The sequence below is a fragment of the Heterodontus francisci genome, chromosome 1 (assembly GCF_036365525.1).
Source record: "Heterodontus francisci isolate sHetFra1 chromosome 1, sHetFra1.hap1, whole genome shotgun sequence".
Lineage (NCBI taxonomy): Eukaryota > Metazoa > Chordata > Chondrichthyes > Heterodontiformes > Heterodontidae > Heterodontus > Heterodontus francisci.
In genome coordinates, this window is record NC_090371.1 from 214,188,706 (window position 1) to 214,212,219 (window position 23,514).

The 23,514-nt window shown below is 41.4% G+C and overlaps 1 protein-coding gene across 2 annotated transcripts in view; it reads left to right on the forward strand.

Annotated features, from left to right (window-relative positions):
• slc10a7 (solute carrier family 10 member 7) overlaps window positions 1–6,210 on the forward strand; it is a 435,171-nt gene extending 428,961 nt beyond the window's left edge. The window contains exon 12 of one of the 2 annotated variants that reach the window (XM_068041305.1): window positions 4,383–6,206. In XM_068041305.1, coding sequence (XP_067897406.1) covers window positions 4,383–4,421 — 39 coding nt within the window. In that variant the 3' untranslated portion in view covers window positions 4,422–6,206. Of the gene's footprint in view, window positions 1–4,382 lie in introns of both variants that reach the window. The other variant, XM_068041314.1, reaches the window with a different exon arrangement.
• Window positions 6,211–23,514: the final 17,304 nt, after the last annotated feature.

The following is a 23,514-nucleotide window of genomic DNA, read 5'->3' on the forward strand; positions in this document are numbered from 1 at the left end:
TTGCAAGGAAATTACAGAGAGGTGCAAGAAATATAGAGTAGTTATAATGGGGGAGTTTAATTATCCTAATATAGACTAGGTAGTAATAGTGTAAAGGACAGAGAGGGGGAAGAGTTTATGAATAGTGTTTAGGAGTATTTTCTAGATCAATATGTTTCTGGTCCAACAATAAAGGAGGCATTGCTGGATCTTGTTCTAGGGAATGGGGAGGGGGGTCAAGTGAATGATGTGTCAATAGGGGAACATTTAGCGGACAATGATCAGAGTATCATAAGGATTAGGTTAGTTATGAAAAAGGACAAGCAGCAATCTAGAGTAAAAATAATTAATTGGGGGAGGGCCACATTCAGTGGGGGTGAGAACAAATCTGGCCTGGGTAAATTGGAATCAAAGATTGACCAGCAACACTAATGGAACACCGAGCTGCCTTTAAAGAGGAGATAGTTCGAGGTACATTTGCATGAGGGGGAAAGTAAGACAAACAAATCCCGAGCTCCCTGGGTGATGACAGTGATGGAGGATAAATAAAGCAGAAAAAGGGTGCAGATGACAGATAATACAAGAGAGAATCAGGCTGAATGTTGAAAGTTCAGAGGGGAAGTGAAGAAACAAATAAAAGATTTATTACAGGCAAATCATGTTTAACTGACTTGAGTTTTGTGATGAAGTAACAGGGAAGGTTGATGAAGGTCATGTGGTTGATGATGTGTATGTGGGCTTCCAAAAAGCATTTGATAACGTGCCACATAACAGGCTTGTCAGCAACGTTAGATCCCATGGAGTAAAAGGGACAATAGCAGCGTGGATACGAAGTTGGATGAGTGACAGGAAAAAGAGAGTAGTGGTGATCCATTGTTTTCCAGACTGGAGGAAAATACGTAGTACGGTTCCCCAGGGGTCAGTGTTAGAAGATGACTCAAAACTTAGAAGTATTGTGAACTGTGAGGAGGATAATGATAAACTTCAGGACGTCAACAGGCTGGTGGAATGGGCAGACAGGTGGAAGATGAAATTTAGTGCAGAGAAGTTGAAGTGATTCATTTTGGTAGGAAGAATGAGGGGAGGCAATATAAAATAAAGGGTACAATTCTAAAGGGGGTGCAGGAGCAGAGGGACCAATGTGCACAACTCATTGAAGGTGGCAGGGCAAGTTGAGAAAGTGCTTAATAAAGTATAAAGGACCTGGGCTTTATAAATAGGGGCATTGAGTAAAGGCCTTCTCAGATCGGGAAAAAGAACCCGACCGATCCACAGCGGACCCGTGCCCAACCTGGCCCGAGTCCCTCCAATTTCGCCCCAAGTCCGACCCGACCCGACCCGAATCCGGCCTAACTCGACCCGACCTGACCCGACCATCCCTTTACTTACCTTCGGACTGGGAAGCGCCACGAAGCTGCAGTGCATGTGTGATGACATCACAGTGACATCACTCGCTCGTTGCGCAGACTCAGTTTCGTCCCGGACTCCCAGCTCAGCTAAGTTTTTATTTTTAATACTTACTGGCAGAGCACTTACCATGTGTGTCCGGCCCGACCCGACCCAAGCACGACCTGGACTCGGCCCGACCCGACCTGACCCGAGCCCAAAAGCCGGACCCAGAAGAGAGGCCCGCCCGACCCGAGTTCGATCCATGTCATCAGGTTCGGGTCAGGTAGCAGGCCTTTAGCATAGGATACAAAAGCAAGGAAGTTATGATGAACCTGTATAAAACCCTTATACGGCTTCAAATGAAGTATTGTGTCTAATTGTGGACACCACACTTTACGAAGTATGAGGCATTAGAGAGGGTGCAGAGAAGATTCACGAGAATGATTCCAGGAATGAGGAACTTTAGTTACATGGATAGGTTAGAGGATCTGGGGCTGTTCTCCTTGGAGAAGAGAAGCTTGAGAGGAGATTTGATGGGGGTGTTCAAAATCATGAGGGGTCTGGACGGAGTAAATAGGGAGAAACTGTTCCCGTTGGCGCAAGTGTCAAGAATCAGAGGACACGGTTTTAAGGTGATTGGCAAAAGAAACAAAAGCGACAATCTATATCAATGACTTGGATGCAGGGATAGAAGGTACTATAGCCAAATTTGCAGATGACACTAAAATAGGTGGGATAGTAAGTTGCAATAAAGAAATAAGAAATTTACAAATGGATATGGATAGGTTAGGTGAATGGGCCAAAATTTGGCAGATGGAGTTTAACATGGGTAAGTGTGAGGTTATCCATTTTGGTCGGAATAATAGAAAGGCAAATTATTATCTAAATGGAGAGAAACTTCAGAGTGCTTCGGTGCAGAGGGATCTGGGTGTCCTCGTGCATAAATCGCAGAAAGCTAATATGCAGGTACAGCAGGTAATAAGGAAGGCAAATGGAATTTTGGCATTTATTGCTAAAGGAATAGAGTATAAAAATAGGGAAGTGTTGCTGCAACTGTACAAGGCATTAGTGAGACCGCACCTGGAGTATTGCGTACAGTTTTGGTCCCCTTATTTGAGGAGGGATATAGTTACATTGGAGGCAGTTCAGGGGAGGTTCACTAGATTGATTCCAGAGATGAGGGGTTTGTCTTATGAAGAGAGATTGAGCAGTTTAGGCCTTTACTCTCTCGAGTTGCTCTTCCAGAGAGCCAGCATGGACACAACAGGCCAAATGGCTCCTTCTGTGCTGTAGCCATTCTATGATTCTATGTGTCGCACTGATGGGAGATTTTCTATTTTCCACATTCTCCATCCTGAGGTCATCTTTCACTCGCAGTACCAATTTAATATCAACTAGTGCTGAATTATAGACAATTTGTTGCTCTGTTGGAACCGGGTTTTGCGCCACTCAAACTAATTTCAACTGAGACCCTTATAGCTATCTTAAAGGAGACTTTCATCTCACTAGTGAATCTCTGCACTTGCCCCAAACATTTTTTGAAGGTAAACCAAAACAAATTATAAGATAACAAGTTAGAAATGCTATGAGTTCCATATGATTTCTTTTGTTACTTATTAAGAAGGCAGAAGACATTGTCTTCAGTCCTCATCACTAATTCCGTTGCCTTGACGCCGACTCCATCTCTGTCCCTGGCAAATGTCTGAGGCTGAATCAGATTGTTCTCCACCTTCGTGTTATATCTGACCCTAGATGAGCTTCCTACTACATATCTACACTATCACTAAGACCGCCTATTTTCCACCTCCGTAATATCGCCTGACTCCACCCTTGCCTTAGCTTATCTGCTGTTGAAACCCTCATCCATGCCTTTGTTCCCTCTAGACTTGATTATTCCAATGCATTTCTCTCACTTCTGGCCAGCACATGTTTACCCTCTGCAAACTTGAGGTAATTCAAAACTCTGCTACTCGTGTCCTAACTTGTGCCAGGTCCCGTTCACCAATCTTCCCTGTACTCACTGATCTACAATGGTTCTTGGTCAAGCAGCACTTCGATTTTAAAATTCTCGTCCTTGTTTTCAAATCCCTCCATGGTTTCACCTCTCCCATTTCTATAGTCTCCTCCAGCCCTACAACCCCCCAGATCTCTGCGCTTCACCATTTATAACTTCTTGTGCATTCCTGTTTTTCATCACTCCACCATTGGCAGCCCTGCTTTTAGCTACCTAGGCCCTAAGCTGTGATATTCTTCCCTTAAATCTTTCTGCCTCTCTACCACTCATTTCCACCTGCTCAACATCGCCTGACTCCACCCATGCCTCAGCTCATCTGCTGCTGTAAGCCTCAAGGCTTGACTGTTCCAACCCACTCCTGACCAGTGTCTCAACCTCAACCCTCTGTAAACTTAAGGTCATCCAAATCTCTGCAGCCCATGTCCTAACTCGTACCAATCCTGTTCACCTATCACTCCTGAGCTCACTGACCTATGTTGGCTCCCGGTTAAGCAGCCCCTCAATTTTAAACTTCTCTTCTTTGTTTTTAAATCCCTTCATGGCATCGCTCTTTCCTATCTCTGTAATCTCCTCCGGTCCTACAACTCTCTGAGATACCTGTGCTGTTGCAATTCAGGCGTCTTTCAGCTGCCAAGGCCCTAAGCTCTGGAATTCTCTTCCTAAACCTATTTGCCTCTCCCTCTTTTTTCTCCTTTAAGATGTTCCTTAAGACAAGCTTTTGGTCATTTGGCCTAATATATCCTTATGTAGCTTGCTGTTTAATTATGTTCCGTAATACTTCTGTGAAAATCTATGTTAAAGGCAAGTTGATGTCGTTATTAAATGCATGATAAAAGCAAATCCTTGTATATCGAACACCAACTTTTAAAAGAAAAACAATTGCCACTGTGACTGGCTGTAGTATAGCCAACTTTACCAGACATTTCTATTGTGAAATATATACCATGCTGATTTGCTGTTTGTTTCAAAATTAAAGAAATAACTTTTTTTTCATTCACAGGCAGTAAAGCTCACAAGACAGACAAAGATGCCTGTATAACATCAGCGGAATCTTTTATTTTGTATGTATGTATATATATATATATCATGCAGTGAACTGTACATGTAGAACCTCCAGCAAACCGTTTGGGTGAAGATTTATGTTTAAGAATTTTGCATCTGTATCTATATTATTTCAAGGGTGTTCATCATTAAGTGCCTTAAGAGTACAACTGACACTTTTAGTTTGATTTTCTCCTTATGTAAGAACTTATAGTTGAATAAGAGCAGAAGACTGCTGCAATTTATTCATGGTGTATGAGTGATTTGGCTTTAAACAACAAAAATATTTACTAAATCAACAGATGGGATAATTAACAGATCGTAGCATTTAGGTTTTCAAAATGATGTTCAGTTATCAAAAAAACATAAAGGATTTTCTTTCACGTTTCTCTCCTATTTTTCTAAAAAAAAGAAACAAATGTTACATTGGTATATACCTCCCTTAGGCTTTACATATAATGTTATAACATTAGCTGCCCTCATTTTGTGTTAAATTCACAAAGCTTTGTCCCATGAGCATTCCCCATGGTATGTCTAAGTGCTGTTGTGGTGGGCAAGGGGCAGAAATTAACTCTGTTAGTGTCTGCTCCCATTAAAACCATAATGCTTGACATTAATCGAATTGAAGAATAGTGGCTATTTTTAAGTAGTTTCTTGCTGGATTGAGAATAAACAACGCAATTGATAGAAGGCCTCCAATCAAATTGCATGAGTACCCTTCAGCCAGTAAAATTAACGTATTCAAGTGAGGCAAAATTAAATTCAGACCAGACATCATTGTTGAACAGTTATTGAATGTGGGAAACACTAAATATTTCATTCAGTGGATGCTCTTCTTTGAATGCATTAATGTAATTCTACTATTCCAAAATGACAGAACTGAATCTCAAATTCAATGAATCAAGATTGTGTGTTGATGAGTTACATAATTTCAGCTGCAAACTGCCGAATATCAATTTCTTTGTTAGCAATTATTTGAAAGCACCCAAGGTCCTGTTCCATTTTATGTTACCAAACTAGTATCCTGTGAGGACTTTTAACATTTTATGTTACAAACCCTGATTTTGACATTGTTTGTCATCGGCAGCACTGGTAAAGGCTAATAAAGTGTTTATATATATCTTGTATGTATACACACACACACACACACACATATATATTTATATATACAACGCTTTGGTCTCAGGACTCAGATGACTAAATCCGTTTGACATTCAATGACACGATGTGTGATTAAAATAGACCCTTCAGTTGGATTATTATTTTGTATCCGTAATAGAGTCAGTCACAATTCCTTTGGACAGTATTGTGTTCATTTATTAAATGCAGTACAGAGATTTCTGATGTGATTCCACTATCAATTTTGGAGCATGATCCTTGAAATAATGGGGCCATTAGCAACATACAATTAATAATACAACCATGTAGACAAACTCTTATTTGCATCAGGCTTAGCTCATGTTTAATTCAAGGCATATCAGCAGTATATTCATTGTGTTTTCTGAGCTGCTTTCATACCCTGTAATTGTCTCTAACATTTTGCTTTTTATTTGCTTCTGGACAAGATAGGACCTAGGTGAAGTATCTGAGTCTTTTGAGAGTTATGTAAGCATTTGAATGTTATTGCTTGTGGGCCATTATTATTAATGTTTATTTTACAAGTGCATTGATGTCTAGTGGCAATTTTTATTTTTGCAGGATTTATCAATAAAGCTAAATGATTCCAATTAGCTCACAAAGGCTTCATGCCAATACCAAAATATATTTTTATGGTCTGTTTAGTTTCTTCTGTTACTGTTGAGTATACACACAAGCAGGTTAATAGTCTGCCTTTGTAGTTCTTTGTGATGAGATTGACTAATGCATTCATTGCATTTTCCAACAGGCTTCGGAACCCCCCAAAGGGGTCCCAAGCCCACACTTGCCAGAAGCCAGACTGGCAGAGGTATTTTCCCGGACAGCCTTCATGCTTGCCATCCTATTAAGGATGGCAGGCGGGCTCCTGATGCTGCCGATCCAATCACAGGGCCGGCAGCTATAGAACCTAGGTAGCTCCATTGGGAGAGGTGGACCCTGCCAATGCAGGGAAGAGACTGAGAGGGCGCCTTAAAATGGAGGTGCCCTCGGAAGCTAAAATTAATTACATTTTTCAGAGGGGGGAATCCCACCAGTTAAATCGTTGAGGCTGCGGGGGATGCCTTTCCTACCCGCGGTCCCCTCTTTGAGGGATGGAACCTCTGGCTCTGATGCCCACCGGACTTACCTGGAGGGAGGCAGCGGCAGCGGCGGACCTGCAAGGAACCCCTATGTGCCGGAGTTTGAAAAAAAATGAAAAAAATCAACAGTGACATCACAGAAAAGTTGTGAGTTGATTGACTGATGAGTATTGCTGCTTAGGGACTGAGTCTAAACAACTGGGAGTTTAAAAACATTAAGTATTAGTAACAAGTGAGTAGCTGGTGAGTCTTACCTTTTATTTTTAAGTAAGGTTTATTGCTGTTAGTAAGAACAAAGAACAGTACAACACAGGAACAGGCCATTCGGCCCTCCAAGCCTGCGCCGATCTTGATGCCTGCCTAAACTAAAACCTTCTGCACTTCCGGGGTCCGTATCCCTCTATTCCCATCCTATTCATGTATTTGTCAAGATGCCTCTTAAATGTCTCTATGGTACCTGCTTCCACCACCTCCCCCGGCAACAAGTTCCATGCACTCACCACCCTCTGTGTAAAGAACTTGCCTCGCACATCCCCTCTAAACTTTGCCCCTCGCACCTTAAACCTATGTCCCCTAGTAACTGACTCGTCCACCCTGGGAAAAAGCTTCTGACTATCCACTCTGTCCATGCCACTTATAACTTTGTAAACCTCTATCATGTCGCCCCTCCACCTCCAGACCAGGCATTACCATCCTGGTAAACCTCTTCTGTACCCTCTCCAAAGCCTCCACGTCCTTCTGGTAGTGTGGCGACCAGAATTGCACGCAATATTCTAAGTGTGGCCTAACTAAAGTTCTTTACAGCTGCAGCATGACTTGCCTATTTTTATACTCTATGCCCCGACCAATGAAGGTAAGCATGCCGTATGCCGCCTTGACTACCTTATCCACCTGCGTTGCCACTTTCAGTGACCTGTGGACCTGTACGCCCAGATCTCTCTGTCTGTCAATACTCCTAAGGGTTCTGCCATTTACTGTATACTTCCCACCTGCATTAAACCTTCCAAAATGCATTACCTCACATTTGTCCGAATTATACTCCATCTGCCATTTCTCCGCCCAAGTCTCCAACCGATCTATATCCTGCTGTATCCTCTGACAATCCTCATCACTGTCTGCAACTCCACCAACCTTTGTGTCATCCGCAAACTTACTAATCAGACCAGCTACATTTTCCTCCAAATCATTTATATATACTGCAAACAGCAAAGGTCCCAGCACTGATCCCTGTGGAACACCACTAGTCACATCCCTCCATTCAGAAAAACACCCTTCCACTGCTACCCTCTGTCTTCTATGACTGAGCCAGTTCTGTATCCATCTTTCCAGCTCCCCTCTGATCCCATGTGACTTCACCTTTTGTACCAGTCTGCCATGAGGGACCTTGTCAAAGGCTTTACTGAAGTCCATATAGAGAACATCCACTGCCCTTCCCTCATCAATCATCTTTGTCACTTCCTTAAAAAACAAAAAAATTAGTGAGACATGACCTCCCCTTCACAAAACCATGCTGCCTCTTGCTAATAAGTCCATTTGTTTCCAAATGGGAGTAAATTCTGTCCCGAAGAATCCTCTTTAATAATTTCCCTACCACTGACGTAAGGCTCACCGGCCTATAATTTCCTGGATTATCCTTGCTACCCTTCTTAAACAAAGGAATAACATTGGCTATTCTCCAGTCCTCTGGGACCTCACCTGTAGCCAATGAGGATGCAAAGATTTCTGTCATTGGTAAAGTTTATTAATAGTAGTAAGGTCAATTAGTATTGATAGGGTTTATTAATAGTGGTAAAGTTAATGAGTATTGGTAAGGTTTATTAATAGTAGTAAGATTTATTGCAGGAGTAAGGTTTATGAACTATTGGATAGAAGAATGGCAGGGCTGCTCTGACCTCTAAAGTGCACATCCGTGTTATGTGGGAATTCCTGGACACTTCCCGTGCCCTGAAAAACCATATGTGTAGGAAGTGTCATCAGGTGCAGCAGCTCGAGCTCCCAGTTTCAGAACTTCAGCAACAGCTGCCATCACTGCAGTGTTGAGAGCTTCATGGATAGCACGTTTATTGACATGGTCACCCGCAACTTAAGAATATGCAGGCAGAGAGATAATGGGTGGCCACCAGATAGTCAAGAAGAAACAGGCAGGTAGTGCAGGAGTCTCCTGAGTGCATCACACTCTTCAATCAGTATTCATTTCTGAATACTGATGAGAGTAATGGGTCATCTGGGGAGTGGGCCGGCGCCAAGGCACCACAGGTGGCTCAGCTATACTGGGGGGAACAAAGAAGACTGGAAGAGCAATAATAATAGCAGATTCTATAGTTAGAGGAATAGATAGGCGTTCTGTGGCTGCAGACATGAATCCAGGATGGTGTATTGCCTCCCTGGTGCTAGGGTCAAGGATGTCACTGAACCGCTGCAGAGCATCCTGAGAGGGGTGGATGAAAGCAGCGGTCCTGGTCCACATTGGTATGAATGACATAGGCAGAAAAAGAGATCGGGTCCTGCGGTTAGAATTTAGGGAGCTAGGTCTCATGCAGGCCCCCACCTGCCAAGCATGAAGCATATTAATTTTACCATGTGGACATTAGATTTCAAACTGTAGTTGAAGTGAAGAAAGGACTTGCTTTAAAAAATTACCAGATCTTGGCTGGAAAGATATTTGCATATTAACAGACAGTGTTTGGAAGGACAAAGCAGCCATTCCTTGACACATGCAACCCACAATGGTCCTTCATCACCAGGTATTGTGTGTGAGAGGAACATTCCAGAGACTGCTGTAATCCAAGACGTGGTCAGACCAGTTAGTCATATGACTAACCTGCTTGGTAACCTGGGCTTTTCTGAATTGCACAAACAGTTTGAACTCAGAGAGTGTGTCTGTTTCCTCCTGGACTGAGAACATCTCTCTCATGTCTGGTCCCATCTCTTTCTCACAAGTCTCTGAATCCACTGACGATAAATGAATCCCAAGAGAGAAAAGTCTCCTACAGTGAACAAGATTTAAGAAGAATACTGGGCCCCAGTGAAAAGCAAGATCTACCCACAATCAAGGACTCTACAGTGAGCTCGAAGAACCGTCACAAAAACTCTTCAGATATTGTCTCAAACTTTTACACTTTATTTTTCTTCTGCTCTTTTCTGTCTCCCTTTGCGTATGCATGCCAGTGTGGGTGCATCGTGTATCGATAGGCGTCAACTGAATTAGAGTTTAAGTTTCATAAATTTCAACTTTTCTTCTTTAAACCTAAGAAATCCTGTTTGTGCTGGTTTCCTTGTCTTATAATTGGAAAGCGGTGAACAAGGATTCACCAAGGGGGAGCTAAAAACACGGTGTGTTTAAAATTAAACCCTGTTACAGTAAGACCAGGTGAAGGCTGAAAGCGACCTCTGGACACCTTTCTCACCTGGTTGTAACATAGGTATGAAATCAGCAAGCAGGACCTCAAAAGTAGTAATCTCCAGATAACTCCCAGTACCACATGCAGGTGAGTATGAAAATAGGAGGATAAACCAGATGAATGTGTGGCTGGAAAGACGACGCAAGAGGGAGGTCTTTAGCTTGTCGTGTCATTGGGTCCAGCTCTGCGGAGATGGGATCTGTACAGGCCGGGACAGATTGCACCTAAACAAAGTAAGGACCAAGTTCCTTGCAGGCCAATTTGCTTGTGCTATTGGGGAGGTTTTAAACTAACTTCGCAGGCGTGTGGGAACCAGGAAGTTATATCAGAGAAGAACACCAAGGAGCGCAGAATACTGGGAGAGATAGACAGCACTAGAGTACGGAATAGTAAGTTATTAGGTGGGGTCAGAATTAGGGAGAAAATAATAAAGTCTGATTCAGGGTTACTATGCATGTATGTGAATGCACAGAGTATGTTAAATAAGATTGGTGAGTTACAGGCGCAAATTGTCATGTGGAAATATGATGATTTGGCTATAACAGAGACCTGGCTCAAAGAAGGGCAGGACTGTGTATTAAACTTTCCTGGATACAAGGTGATCAGGAAAGATAGGAAAAGAAGAAAAGGGGGTGGGTTGGCCGTATTGATTAAGGAGAGCATTGCATTGCTGTAGAGAGGATGTCCCGGGGGGTCAAAAACAATCTACTTAGCTAAAGCTAAGGAATAAAAAAGGTGCAATTACTTGCTCAGTGTAGTCTATTGGCCACCAATTAGTGGGTAAGATGTGGAAGAACAAATTTGAAAGGAAATTACAGAAAGGTGCAAGAATTGAAGAGTAGTTATAATGGAGGACTGTAATTATCTGAATATATACTGGGCTAGTAGTAGTGTAAATGCCAAAGAGGGGGAAGAGTGCCTATAGTGTGTTTCGGAAATTTTCTACAGCAGTATGTTTCCAGTCCAACGAAAAAGGAGGCAGTGGCTAGACCTGGTTCTTGGGAATGAGGTGGGCCAAGTATATCAAGTGTCAGTAGGAGACCATTTAGGGGACAGTAATCATTGTATCAGAAGGTTTAGGTTGATGTGGAAAAGGACAAAGAACAATCCAGAGTAAGAAGAATGAGCTGGGGGAAAGCAAACTTCAATGGGGTAAGAATGGATCTGGGCTGGACAAATTGGGATCAAAGGTTGACAGGAAAAACAGTACCTGAACAATGGACGACCTTCAAAGAGATATTTCAAGCACAGTCAAGATATATTCCCACAAAAAGGAAAGGTAGGACTAACAAATCCAGAGCTCTCTTGATGACAAAAGCGATAGAGATTAAGAAGAAGAAATGTGCTCATGACAGATGTCAGGTGGATAATACAATGGAGAATCAGGCTGAATATAGATGGTTCAGAGGGGAAGTGAAAAAGCACGTAAGAGAAGCAAAGAGAGAATATGAAAAGAGATTGGCAACTAACATAAAAGGGAATCCAAAAGTCTTCTATAGGCATATAAATAGTAAAAGGGTGGTAAAAGGAGGAGTGGGGCTGATTAGGGACCAAAACGGTGATCTACACATGGAGGCAGGAGGCATAGCTGAGGTATTAAATCAATACTTTGCATCTGTCTTTACCAAGGAAGAAGATGCAACCCAGGTCACGGTGCAAGAGGAGGTAATGAATACACTAAAAGGATTTAAAATTTATAAGGAGGAGGCATTAAATAGGCGGTCTATACTTAAAAGTGGCGAAGGCACCTTATGAGATGCATCCAAGGATACTGAAGGAAGTGAGAGTGAAAATTGCGGAGACATTGGCCATAATTTACCAGTCTTCCTTGGACTCGGGTGGTGCCAGAGGACTGGAAAATCGTCCAAAAAAGGATGTAAAGATAAATCCAGCAACTACAGGCCAGTCAGTTTAACTTTGGTGGTGGAAAACTTCTAGAAACAATAACTCGGGACAAAATTAATAGTCACTTGCACAACTGCAGGTTAATTAAGGAAAGCCAGCACTGATTTGTTAAGAGAAAATAGTGTTTAACTGTCTTTCTGGAGTTTTTTGAAGAGGTAACAGAGAAGGTTAATGAGGGTAATGCTGTTAATGTGGAATACATGGACTTCCTAAAAGCATTCAATATAGAACCGCACAACAGACTTGTGAGCAAAGTTATAGCTCATGGAATAAAAGGGACAGTAGCAACATGGATACAAAATTGGCTGAATGATAGGAAACAGAGAGTAGTGGTTAATGGATGTTCTTCAGACTGGAAGAAGATTTGTAGTGGAGCTCCCCAGGGGTCAATGTTGGGAGCCTTGCTCTTCCTGATTATATATTAATGACCTAGACGTTGGTATACAGGGCACAATTTTTGAATTTGCGGACGATACGAAACTTGGAAGCCTTGTGAACTGTGGGGAAGATAGTGTGGAACTTCAAAAGGATATAGACCAGTTGGTGAATTGGTGGACAAGTGGCAGATGAAGTTCAATGTGGAGAAGTGTGAAGTGATTCATTTTGGTAGGAAAAACATGGAGAGACAATATAAAATAAAGGGTACAACTCTAAAGGGGATGCAGGAGCAGAGGGATCTCGATGTGTATGTGCATAAGTCATTGAAGGTGGCAGGACAGGTTGAGAGAGCGGTTAATAAAGCATTCAGTGTCCTAGGCTTTATTAATAGGGGCATAGAGTACAAGAGAAAGGAGGTTACGTTGAACTTGTTTAAGACACTTGTTCAGCCTCAGCTGGAATATTGCATCCAGTTCCGGGTGCCACATTTAAGGAAAGATGTGAAGGCATTGGAGAGAGTGCAGAAAAGATTCACGAGAATGGTTCCAAGGATGAGGAACTTCATTTACAAAGATAGATAGGTGAAGTTGGGACTGTTTTCCTTGGAGAAGAGAAGGCTGAGAGGAGATTTAATAGAGGTATTCAAAATCATGAGGGGTCTGGACAGAGTAGAGAGGGAGAAATGGGACTTTTCCCACTTGTGAAAGGATTAAGAATGAGAGGGCACAGATTTAAAGTGATTGGCAAAAAAGCAATGGTGACATGAGGAAAAACTTTTTCACACAGTGAGTGCTTAGGATCTGGAATGCACTGCCAGAGAGTGTGGTGGAGGCAGGTTCAATCGAGACATTCAAAAGGGAATTATATAGTTATCTGAAAAGAAAAAATGTGCAGGGTTATGTGGAGAAGGCAGGGGAATGGCACTAATTGAATTGCTCACTCAGAGAGCCAGTGCAGACACCCCCACCTACACTCCCACTGTCACACGGCCGGGGAAATTCAGCCATTATTTCACTTTAGTTTTAGTTTTAGTGATACACCGAGTCTGTGCCGACCATCAACCACGCATTTATACTAATCCTACACTAATCCCATATTCCTACCACATCCCCACCTGTCCCTATATTTCCCTACCACCTACCTATACTACAGGCAATTTATAATGGCCAATTTACCTACCAACCTGCAAGTCTTTTGGCTTGTGGGAGGAAACCGGAGCACCCGGAGAAAACCCACGCAGACACAGGGAGAACTTGCAAACTCCACGCAGGCAGTACCCAGAATTGAACCCGGGTCACTAGAGCTGTGAGGCTGCGGTGCTAACCACTGCGCCACTGTTTTAAATGGAATTTGTGCTTTTTAGAGTTTTACTGTTAAGTAATTTTAAGTTAATAGTTAATAAATTAATCTCTAATTTCCATCTTAATTTTAAACTTTTAGTCAGGCCTCTCACACCCTGCTAAAATATTATACTTTATTGAAATGTTTTACATAGCTGTCTTTATGAACTACTTAAGGTATTTATTGTAAAAACTATAGTTGATTGAGTATATCTGTTGCAAAATATTAATTTAAAAAACGTAATTTACCATGTAACAGGGAAAAAAGACAAAAGAAATGTAAGAAAATAAAATGTAAATTTTATATTTAATTTATATCTCTTAATTATTATCCTATCATTAAAAGAGTACTTATGCTCCTAATTACTAGAATTATCGTTCTGTGACAAGTTTAATGATCAATTAATGCAAAATACAACAACCTTTAAATTAACGAGGAAGCTAAGGGCGAGAAGTTGTTTGTGCAAAGCAAATGGCAAGTGGCATAAATCAACCAGGAAATTTTGAAGATTCGTAACTCACGCCATAACTCTTACTCCACTGAATTTGCTGGCTAATTTTCACATCAGTAGTGGCAGGCGTCATTAACAAGCCATTATTTTCCAGCAAGATCTGGCCCAGTGTGTTTGATTTGTAGTTTGCATATAGTGCCCATACCCAGGAGAGGACTGGCTGTCCTGAAAAGGCGAAGAGTTATTCAGGATTCTTACAGAAAAGTGGGGGGGGGGGGCACAGATAATATGTCACTATGCAATAATTTATGGTGATACTCAGAAACTCTTCCTACTTCTAATATGGCCAGGCTGCCTCGGCCCATACCCATGTTGATAAGTAGTAGTGTAGTAGGAGAGAATGGGTAGACCTGTAATTCTATTTTTCTTGTTTTTTTTTAAGATTTTAACATTAGAAAAACATTAAAGATGTAAAAGGTACCTCATCCCATTCAGTTCATCCCAAAAGTATTTCAGCTCCCTCAGCCTAGTATCTAACTGCATCTTGAACGCCCATAATTGTCTTTTACTCCATAACCTTACCTCGAATATCATTCCAAACATCTTAATCACCTTTTGAGTAAAACACTTTCTTTCAAGAAGCACTAATTGCTGGAAGCATTCAGTAGGTCAAGTAGCATCTGTGGACAGAAGAAAAGAGCCGACATTACAGATGTGAGGACACTTTGACAGGACTAGGATACCTGCTGAGTGCACCCAGCATTTTCTGCTTTAGTTTCAGATTTCCAGAATCTAGACTACTTTGCTTTCTCCTCTTACTTTCTTTAAAGATCTGTTTTATGTTTGCTTTTCACTAATTCACAGTTATACACTCTTGTTCTCTAGCCTAAATAACAAAGTAGATTGGAACATAGGAACAGGAGCAGGCCATTTAGCCTCTCAAGCCTGTTCTGCCAATCAGTGACATTGTGGCTGATCTATGACCTAACTCCATATATCTGCCTTTGCCCCATATCCCTGACAAGTAAGTAATATTCACCTTGTTAGTTTGGTTAGTATTTAATATCTCTTAAGGCTGTAGAGTTTAATCTCTAATTTTCCTCATTGCTTTATTTTTAATTAATCTTCATGAATTCCAACACTTTTATCTTTTAAAGATCAACATTTCTCTCAGCTATTCATTTGCTAATGATATTGAAAAAGTTTTATTTTGCTTTGCATCCTTTGCAATGTTCCTTTCTAGTGCCTTTTTTCCACCCCAATAAATACTTGTATTTATATAGTGCCTTTAGGGTATTAAAATGTCTCAAAGTGCTTCACAGATGCGTTATCAAATAAAATTTGGCACTGAGCTATGTAAGGAGATATTAAGGTGGATGACCAAAAGCTTGGTCAAAGAGGTATGTTTTAAGGAATAGCTTAAAGGAGAAAAGAGAGATAGAGAGGCAAATAGGATTAGGGAGGGAATTCCAGAACTTAGGGCCTTGGCAGCTGAAGACATGGCTGCCAATGGTGGAACAATTAAAGTCTGAGGTGCACAAGAGACCAAAATTGGAGGATCACAGGTATCTCAGATGTTTGTAGGGCTGGAGGAGATTACAGAGATAGGGAGGGGTGAGGCCATGGAGGGATTTAAAAACAAGGAGGAAAATTTAATAATTATGGGGTTGCTTAACCGGAAGCCAATGTAGCTCAATGAGCTCAGGAGTGATAAGTGAACAGGACTTCGTGCGAGTTAGGGTATGGACCACAGAGTTTTGGATGACCTTAAGTTTATGGAGGGTTGAGGATGAGACACTGGCCAGGAGTAAGTTGGAACAGTCAAGCCTTGAGGCTTTCAGCAGCAGATTAGCTGAGGCAGGGGCAGTATCGGGCGATGTTGAGGAGGTGGAAATGTTGGTCTTAGTGATTGTGTGGATATGTGCTCAGTAGCTCATCTTGGGGTAAAGCATGACACCAAGGTTGCAAACAGTCTGGTTCAGCCTCGGACAGGTGCCAGGGAGAGTCGGTGGCTAGGAAATGGAATTTGTAGCAGGGACCGAGAACAATGGCTTTGGCTTTCCCAATATTTAGTGGGAGGAAATTTCTACTCATCCAGTACTGGATGTTGGACAAAGCAGTCAGACAATTTAGAGACATGGAGGGGTCAAGAGAGGTGGTGGGCGTCATTAGCATATCTGTGGAAACTGACGGATGATGTCATCAAGGGACAGCATGTAAATGAGAAATAGGAGGGGGCCAAGGATAGATCCTTGGGGGGACATGGGAGTGGAAAGAGAAGCCATTGCAGGTGATTTTCTGGCTATGGCTGGATAGATAAGAATAGAACCAGGCGAGTGCAGTACCAGCTAGCTAGACAACGATGAAGTGGCATTGGAGCAGAATGGGTCAAAGGCTGCAAACAGGTTGAGAAGGACGAGACAGAGTAATTTTCCACTGTCATCGTCACATAGGATGTTAGTTATGACTTTGATAAGTCTTAACATATTTTTGACTCTTTCCAATGTTGTTCCCCTCCTTTATCCCTTTTAGATTTATGCAGCATGTTTCTGTTCCTTATTTTCAATTTCACTGCATCATCCATTTTGTATAGTTTATCTGCATTTTGCTTTGATATCTTGCATATTTGATTAAATTGTTTTTAAAATTATCCATTTTTCTTGGCTGAGCCTTGTTGTACTTGTATATCCACTTAATACCTTTTTTTCTTAACACCTTATTCCATTGAAGTTTGTTTACTTGAAAACACACTTCTGTTGCCGTCCTTGTGGGCATTAATTACCAGATTATCTCAACTTTATTCGCATTCTTGTCACTCGTTTCTCGAGGTTCCATTGCTTCGAAATGATGGAATGGACAGTATCCTGATTTCAAGTAAGAAGCAATCCTAGGAGTTCCCTAATATTGTTCATGACACATCCCAAAGAACTGTTCTACCACTTTTTTCAATTTAGCTTTTGGCACCACACTTCCATTTGGGCATTTCCAGCTAATTGCATTGTAGTTATGTACAATATTACTGAATGGAAAAAGCTTTTAAAATCACATAATATAAAATGCAAATTTTCTTTTGCCTTCGCTGGGGATTTTTAACAGAGCCCAGGTTTCAGCCAAGTGCACTGCTCATTTTTTAGCTTCAGTCGGGCTTTTATTTTTGTTCTGACCCCAAGATATTGCTTCAATTTAATTAACATCCACATTGTTCTCTACATATAAAGCTATCATTCTTCCATTCGCATCATCTCTTGTTCCTGAATGGCCAATATCTCTGCATGTTGAATTCACTCCCCATTTTCTAAATGTTATCCCTGCAATATTTTATTCTGCCACTCTATACCATTTTCAATCCATTTTTCTCAACACAACTAATTATTTTTAAAGCCCTTTGAAGTAAACTCGAGCAATTATAAACCCATAACGTTGAATAAATTTGTCCATTTGTTCTTCATTCAAAACAATAAAAAAAACTTTAGTTTTGGAGAGGGTATTTATTATATCAGATAGCTTAAATCAGCCACATTGCAGCAACAAGGAATGTTTGGGACTATGTAAAGTGAAGTTCGGAAGTGTTCCTGAAACATTTGACAGTAGAAGGTAAATAGAATTATCTGGGCTGTTGTAACATTTGTAAAACATATAGTAAGACCTCAAATGTATTTTACCTGTTGAAGTTACAACTATTGCAATAGATACAGCAAGACCTGGACAACATTCAGGCTTGGGCTGATAAGTGGCAAGTAACATTCATGCCACACAAGTCTCAAGCAATGACCATCTCCAACCAGAGCGAATCTAACGATCTCTCCTTGACATTCAACAGCAATATCACCGCTGAATCACCCACCATCAACATCCTGGGTGTTATCATTGACCAGAAATGTAACCAAACCAGCCATATAAATATTGTAGCTATGAGAGCAGGTCAGAGGCTGGGACTTCTGCAGCGAGTAACTCATCTCCTGACTCTCTAGTTGCCTGGATGAGTGCACCTCCAACAGCACTCAAAAGCTCGACACAATCCAAGCTCACTTGATGGCACCCCATGCATCACCTTAAACATTCACTCCCACCACCAGTGGCAAACTGTGGCAGAAGCTTGTACTATCTACAGGATGCACTGCAGGAACTCACCAAGGCTCCTTTGACAGCACCTTCCTAAGCCATGACTTCTACCACCTAGAAGAACAAGGACAGCAGACACACAGGAGCACCACACTTGCGAGTTTCCCTTCAAATCACACACCCTCCTGACTTAGAACTACATTGTTGATCCTTCACTGTTGCTGGGTCAAAATCCTGGAACTCATTCCCTAACAGCACTGTGGGTCTATCTACAGCGCATGGACAGTAGCAGTTCAAGAAAGTGGGTCACCACCACCTTTGCAAGGGTAATTAGGGTGGGCAATAAATGCTGGCCCTGCCAGTGATGCTTACATTTCATGAATGAAGAAAAAGATATAGTTCAGTTCCAATGGCAATAGAACTACTTTCTGAATTTAAAGATTTTATAAATTACCGCTGAATTCAATGTAACAAAATAACATCAAAGATGGCTAGCATGTGGAGACTAGGTAAATAACACTGTGAATGCATCATTTTAATTTAAAAAATATATAATTTGCCTTAATTTTCTGCAAGAGCAGCGGGATACAGCAAAAGCGAAGCGGGCATAAAGAGCCCGGGAGAGAGAGCAAGAGTTCACTGTGAGACCGGCGGGAAACAGCGGGAGCAGAGGGGGCATAAAGAGCCCAGGAGAGAGAGTTCACTGAGAGCGATGGGAAACAGTGAGAGCAGAGCATGGCTTAAGGAGCCCAGGAGAGAGAATGAGCGTTCACGGAGAGCAATGGGTAAGCGAGAGCGGAGCTGGGCATATAGAGCCTGGGACAGAGAGTGACAGTTCTCTGAGACCGGCGGGAAGCAGTGGGAGTGGAGAGGGGCTAGCTGCTGCCGCCACCGCCACCAGTCTTAGGTTCAGAGCCGGTGTTCAGAAAGAAAAATTGAGGTGTGACATCACAGGGAAGCAGGTAGTGATGGTTTAGTGAATATTTCCTATTTATCTTATATAAACTAAGGAATCAACTGATGACTTATCTTTTATAAAAAGTAAGGTTTATTACTACTAGTAACGTGTATTAAGGGTTTATCAGTCATAATGAGGTTTATTAGCATTAGTAAAGTTTATTAATAGCAGTAAGGTTTATTAGTATTGGTAAGGTTTATTAGCAGTAGCAAGGTTATTAACTAACAGATAGTGGAATGGCAAAGCTGCTCAAACCTCTAGAGTGCACATCCTGTGCTATATGGGAACTCCAGGACACCTCTCGTGTCCTGGATAACCAGATTGTCAGGAAGTGTCGTCAGTTGCAGCCGCTTGAGCTCCAGGTTTCAGAACTCGAGAAAAAGCTGGCGTCACTGCGGAGCATCCATGTCATTGAGAGCTTCATGCATAGCGCTTTTATAGATGTGGTCACACTGCAGCTTATGAGTATGTAGGGAGAGAGTGACAGTCAAGCAGAAACAGGCAAGTAGTGCAGGAGACCCCTGAGTGTGTCTTACTCTCCAACCAGTATTCAGTTCTGAAGACTGAAGAAAGTGATGGTTCATCTGGGTCATGCAGCCAAAGTCATGGCCAGGGTACCACAAACATATGAATTAGGAGCAGGAGTAGGCTACTCGGCCCCTCGAACCTGCTCCACCATTCAATATGTTCATGGCTGATCAGATTGTGACCTTGACTCCACATTCCTGCCTACCCCGATAACCTATCACCCCCTTGCTTATCAAGAATCTTGCTTCCACTGCATTTTGAGGAAAGAGTTCCAAAGACTCATGACCCTCTGAGAGAAAATAATTCTCTTCATCTCTGTCTTAAATGGGCGACCCCTTATTTTTAAATAGTAAGCCCTAGTTCTAGATTCTCCCACAAGGGGAAACATCCTTTCCACATCCACGCTGTCAAGACCCCTCAGGATCCTATATGTTTCAGTCAAGTCACCTCTTACTCTTCTAAACACCAGCGGATACAAACCTCGTCTGTCCAACCTTGACTCGTAAGACAACCCGCCCATTCTAGGTATTAGTCTAGTAAACCTTCTCTGAACTGCTTCCAACACATTTACATCCTTCCTTAAATAAAAAGACCAATACTGTACAAAGTACTCCAGATGTGGTCTCATCAATGCCCTGTATAACTGAAGCATAACGTCCCTACTTTTGTTTTCAATTCCCCTCACAATAAACGATAACATTCTGTTAGCTTTCCTAATTACTTGCTGCACCTGCATACTAACCTTTTGCGATTCATGCACTCGAACACCCAGATCCCTCTGCATCTCAAAGCTCTACAATCTCTCATCATTTAGATAATATGCTTTTTTATTCTTCTTGCCAAAATGGACAATTTCACATTTTCCCATATTATACTCCATTTGCCAGATCTTTGTCAACTCTCTTAACCTATCTATATCCCTTCATAGCCTCCTTATGTCCTCTTCACAACTTACTTTTCTACCTATCTTTGTGTCATCAACAAATTTAGCAACGTACTTTTGGTCCCTTCATCTGTGTCATTTATCTAAATTGTAAAAAGTTGAGGCTCCATCACTAATCCCTGCAGCACACCACTTGTTACATCTTGCCAACCAGAAAATGACCCATTTATCCCTACTCTCTGTTTCCTGTTAAGCCAGCCAATCCTCTATCAATGCCAATATGTTACCCCTTACACCATGAGCTTTTATTTTCTGCAATAACCTTTGATGTGGCACCTTATCAAATGCTTCTGGAAATCTATGTACACTACATCCACTGGTTCTCCATTATCGACAGCACATGTTGTCAAAGAACTCCAATAAATTGGTTAAACATGATTTCCCTTTTCACAAAACCATGTTGACTCTGCCTGATTATCTTGAATTTTTCTAAGTGCCCTGCTATAATGTCTTTAATAATAGCTTCTAACATTGTCCCTAAAACAGATGTTAAGCTAAGTGGCCTGTGGTTTCCTGCTTTCTGTCTCCCTCCCTTTTTGAATAAAGGATTTACATTAGCTATTTTCCAATCTAATGGAACCTTCCCCGAATCTAGGGAATTTTGAAAAATTAAAACCAACGCATCAATTATCTCACTAGTCACTTCTTTTAAGTGGATGAAGTCCATCAGGACCCGGGGACTTATCAGCCCTCAGCTCCAACAGTTTGCTCAGTACCACTTCCCTGGGGATTGTAATTTTCTTGAGTTCCTCCCTCCCTTCCATTTCCTGATTTACAGCTAATACTGGGATGGTACTTGTATCCTCTATGGTGAAGACCGATGCAAATTACCTGTTCAATTCACCTGCCATCTCCATATTTTCCCTTATTAATTCCCCAGACTCACTTTCTATGGGACCAACGCTCACTGTTAACTCTTTTTAAATATCTATAGAAACTCTTACTATCTGTTTTTATATTTCTAGCTACCTTTCTCTCATACTCTAATTTTTCCTTCTTTATCAAGATTTTTTATATACTGTCCAATCTTCTGACCTGCCACCCATCTTTGCACAATTATATGCTTTTACTTTAAGTTTGATACTAGCTTTAACTTTTTTAGTTAACCACAGTTGGTGGGTCCTCCCCTTGGAATTTTTATTTCTCATTAGGATGTAACTATTCTGTGTATTCTGAAATATCCCCTTAAATGTCTGCCACTGCATCTCTATTGACTATCCCTTAACCTAATTTGCCAGTTCACTTTAGCTAGCTCTGCTTTCATGCCCTCATAATTGCCCTTGTTTAATGGCTGGCTCACCTGCACAGGGGTGCACAAAGAATACTGGAAGAATGATAGTGATAGGAGATTCGATAGTCAGGGGAACAGACAGGAGTTTCTGTGGCTGCAGACGGGATCCATGATGGTGTGTTGCCTCCCTGGTGCCAGGGTCAAGGATGTCAATGAACGGCTGCAGAGCCAAGTCTATTAGATGTAATACTTAATAATAATACCTGTCATAAGTTGTGTTAAACATTTGTCTTTAACTACCAGCAATATTCTTCTAAATTGAGATTAAACAACAGATGACTATTTTCTCTTTATTTCTCATGGGGTTGGCTGCCTTCATTATTGATAAACTAACCTAGTCAGCTAGTTTAATGTGCTAAATGTAAATGCCAAGTCATCAGTTTAGCAAGTGTTAACAGCATTGGACTTAGCAAATTTCTTCTAGCCATTCAGTTCAAAAGCAAGAATTGTTTATATGCATTTCATCATGTTATGTCATCAGACTCAAATGATGTATCTTCATGGTTGCATGTTAAAAACTGGCTTATTAACGGTAATGGCACTGGGCTGGCCTAAACTTGCAAAATGTTGTTCAATTTTAGTTTCTCTTTTGTAATATATTTAACATTTATCTCTTCAAAGAAATTAAGCAAGGCTCATCTTTGGTTTTGCTGAGTTCTGGATGGTGTGAAGACTAAGTAACTCCATGAATGCATGACTCATATTTTACATGAAACTTCCAACCTAGGGAATACAGCTAAAGATAACATTCTTGAAAGAGTATGAGGAAACTGAACTGTTGCATTTCACAATTCTCAGAGTTTTATATGACACCACCACATTCTCGAGCAATTAGGGATGGGCAGTAAATGCTGGCCTTGCCAACGACAATCACATCCCAAAATCAAATTAAAAAATAATTCCAAGTGGATGTTTTAATTCCAGGAGCCTCTTCTACCTGCTGGAGAAAGAGACAGTTCAGAAGAACTGTATCTTATAATCTTAGTTGTCTTGTATTCCATTATTATTCGAATTTGCTGTGTTTCATAATTTTCCTTGATTTTGTAAATAAGTCTGATTGATGTTTTAGGCTGTCAAATTGCCAGTCTGTATTTATTATTTTCCATCTATTTAAAGTGTGTGTTGCATTGTAGTTGAGGGCTACATTTAATTCAATAGCAGTACTGAAAATGAGATGATTAGAGATACAGCACTGAAACAGGCCCTTCGGCCCACCGAGTCTGTGCCGAACATCAACCACCCATTTATACTAATCCTACACTAATCCCATATTCCTACCAAACATCCCCACCTGTCCCTATATTTCCCTACCACCTACCTATACTAGTGACAATTTATAATGGCCAATTTACCTATCAACCTGCAAGTCTTTTGGCTTGTGGGAGGAAACCCACGCAGACACAGGGAGAACTTGCAAACTCCACACAGGCAGTACCTGGAATCGAACCCGGGTCCCTGGAGCTGTGAGGCTGCGGTGCTAACCACTGTGCCGCCCCTGGTTAATCCCTGGTCCTAGATACATTACGAGAGTAAAGAGCAAAATTATGCCAATTTCAGATAGGAAAGGACACATAAACATTGTCATTGGGCCATTAAATGAGAGAATTATGCAAAAAA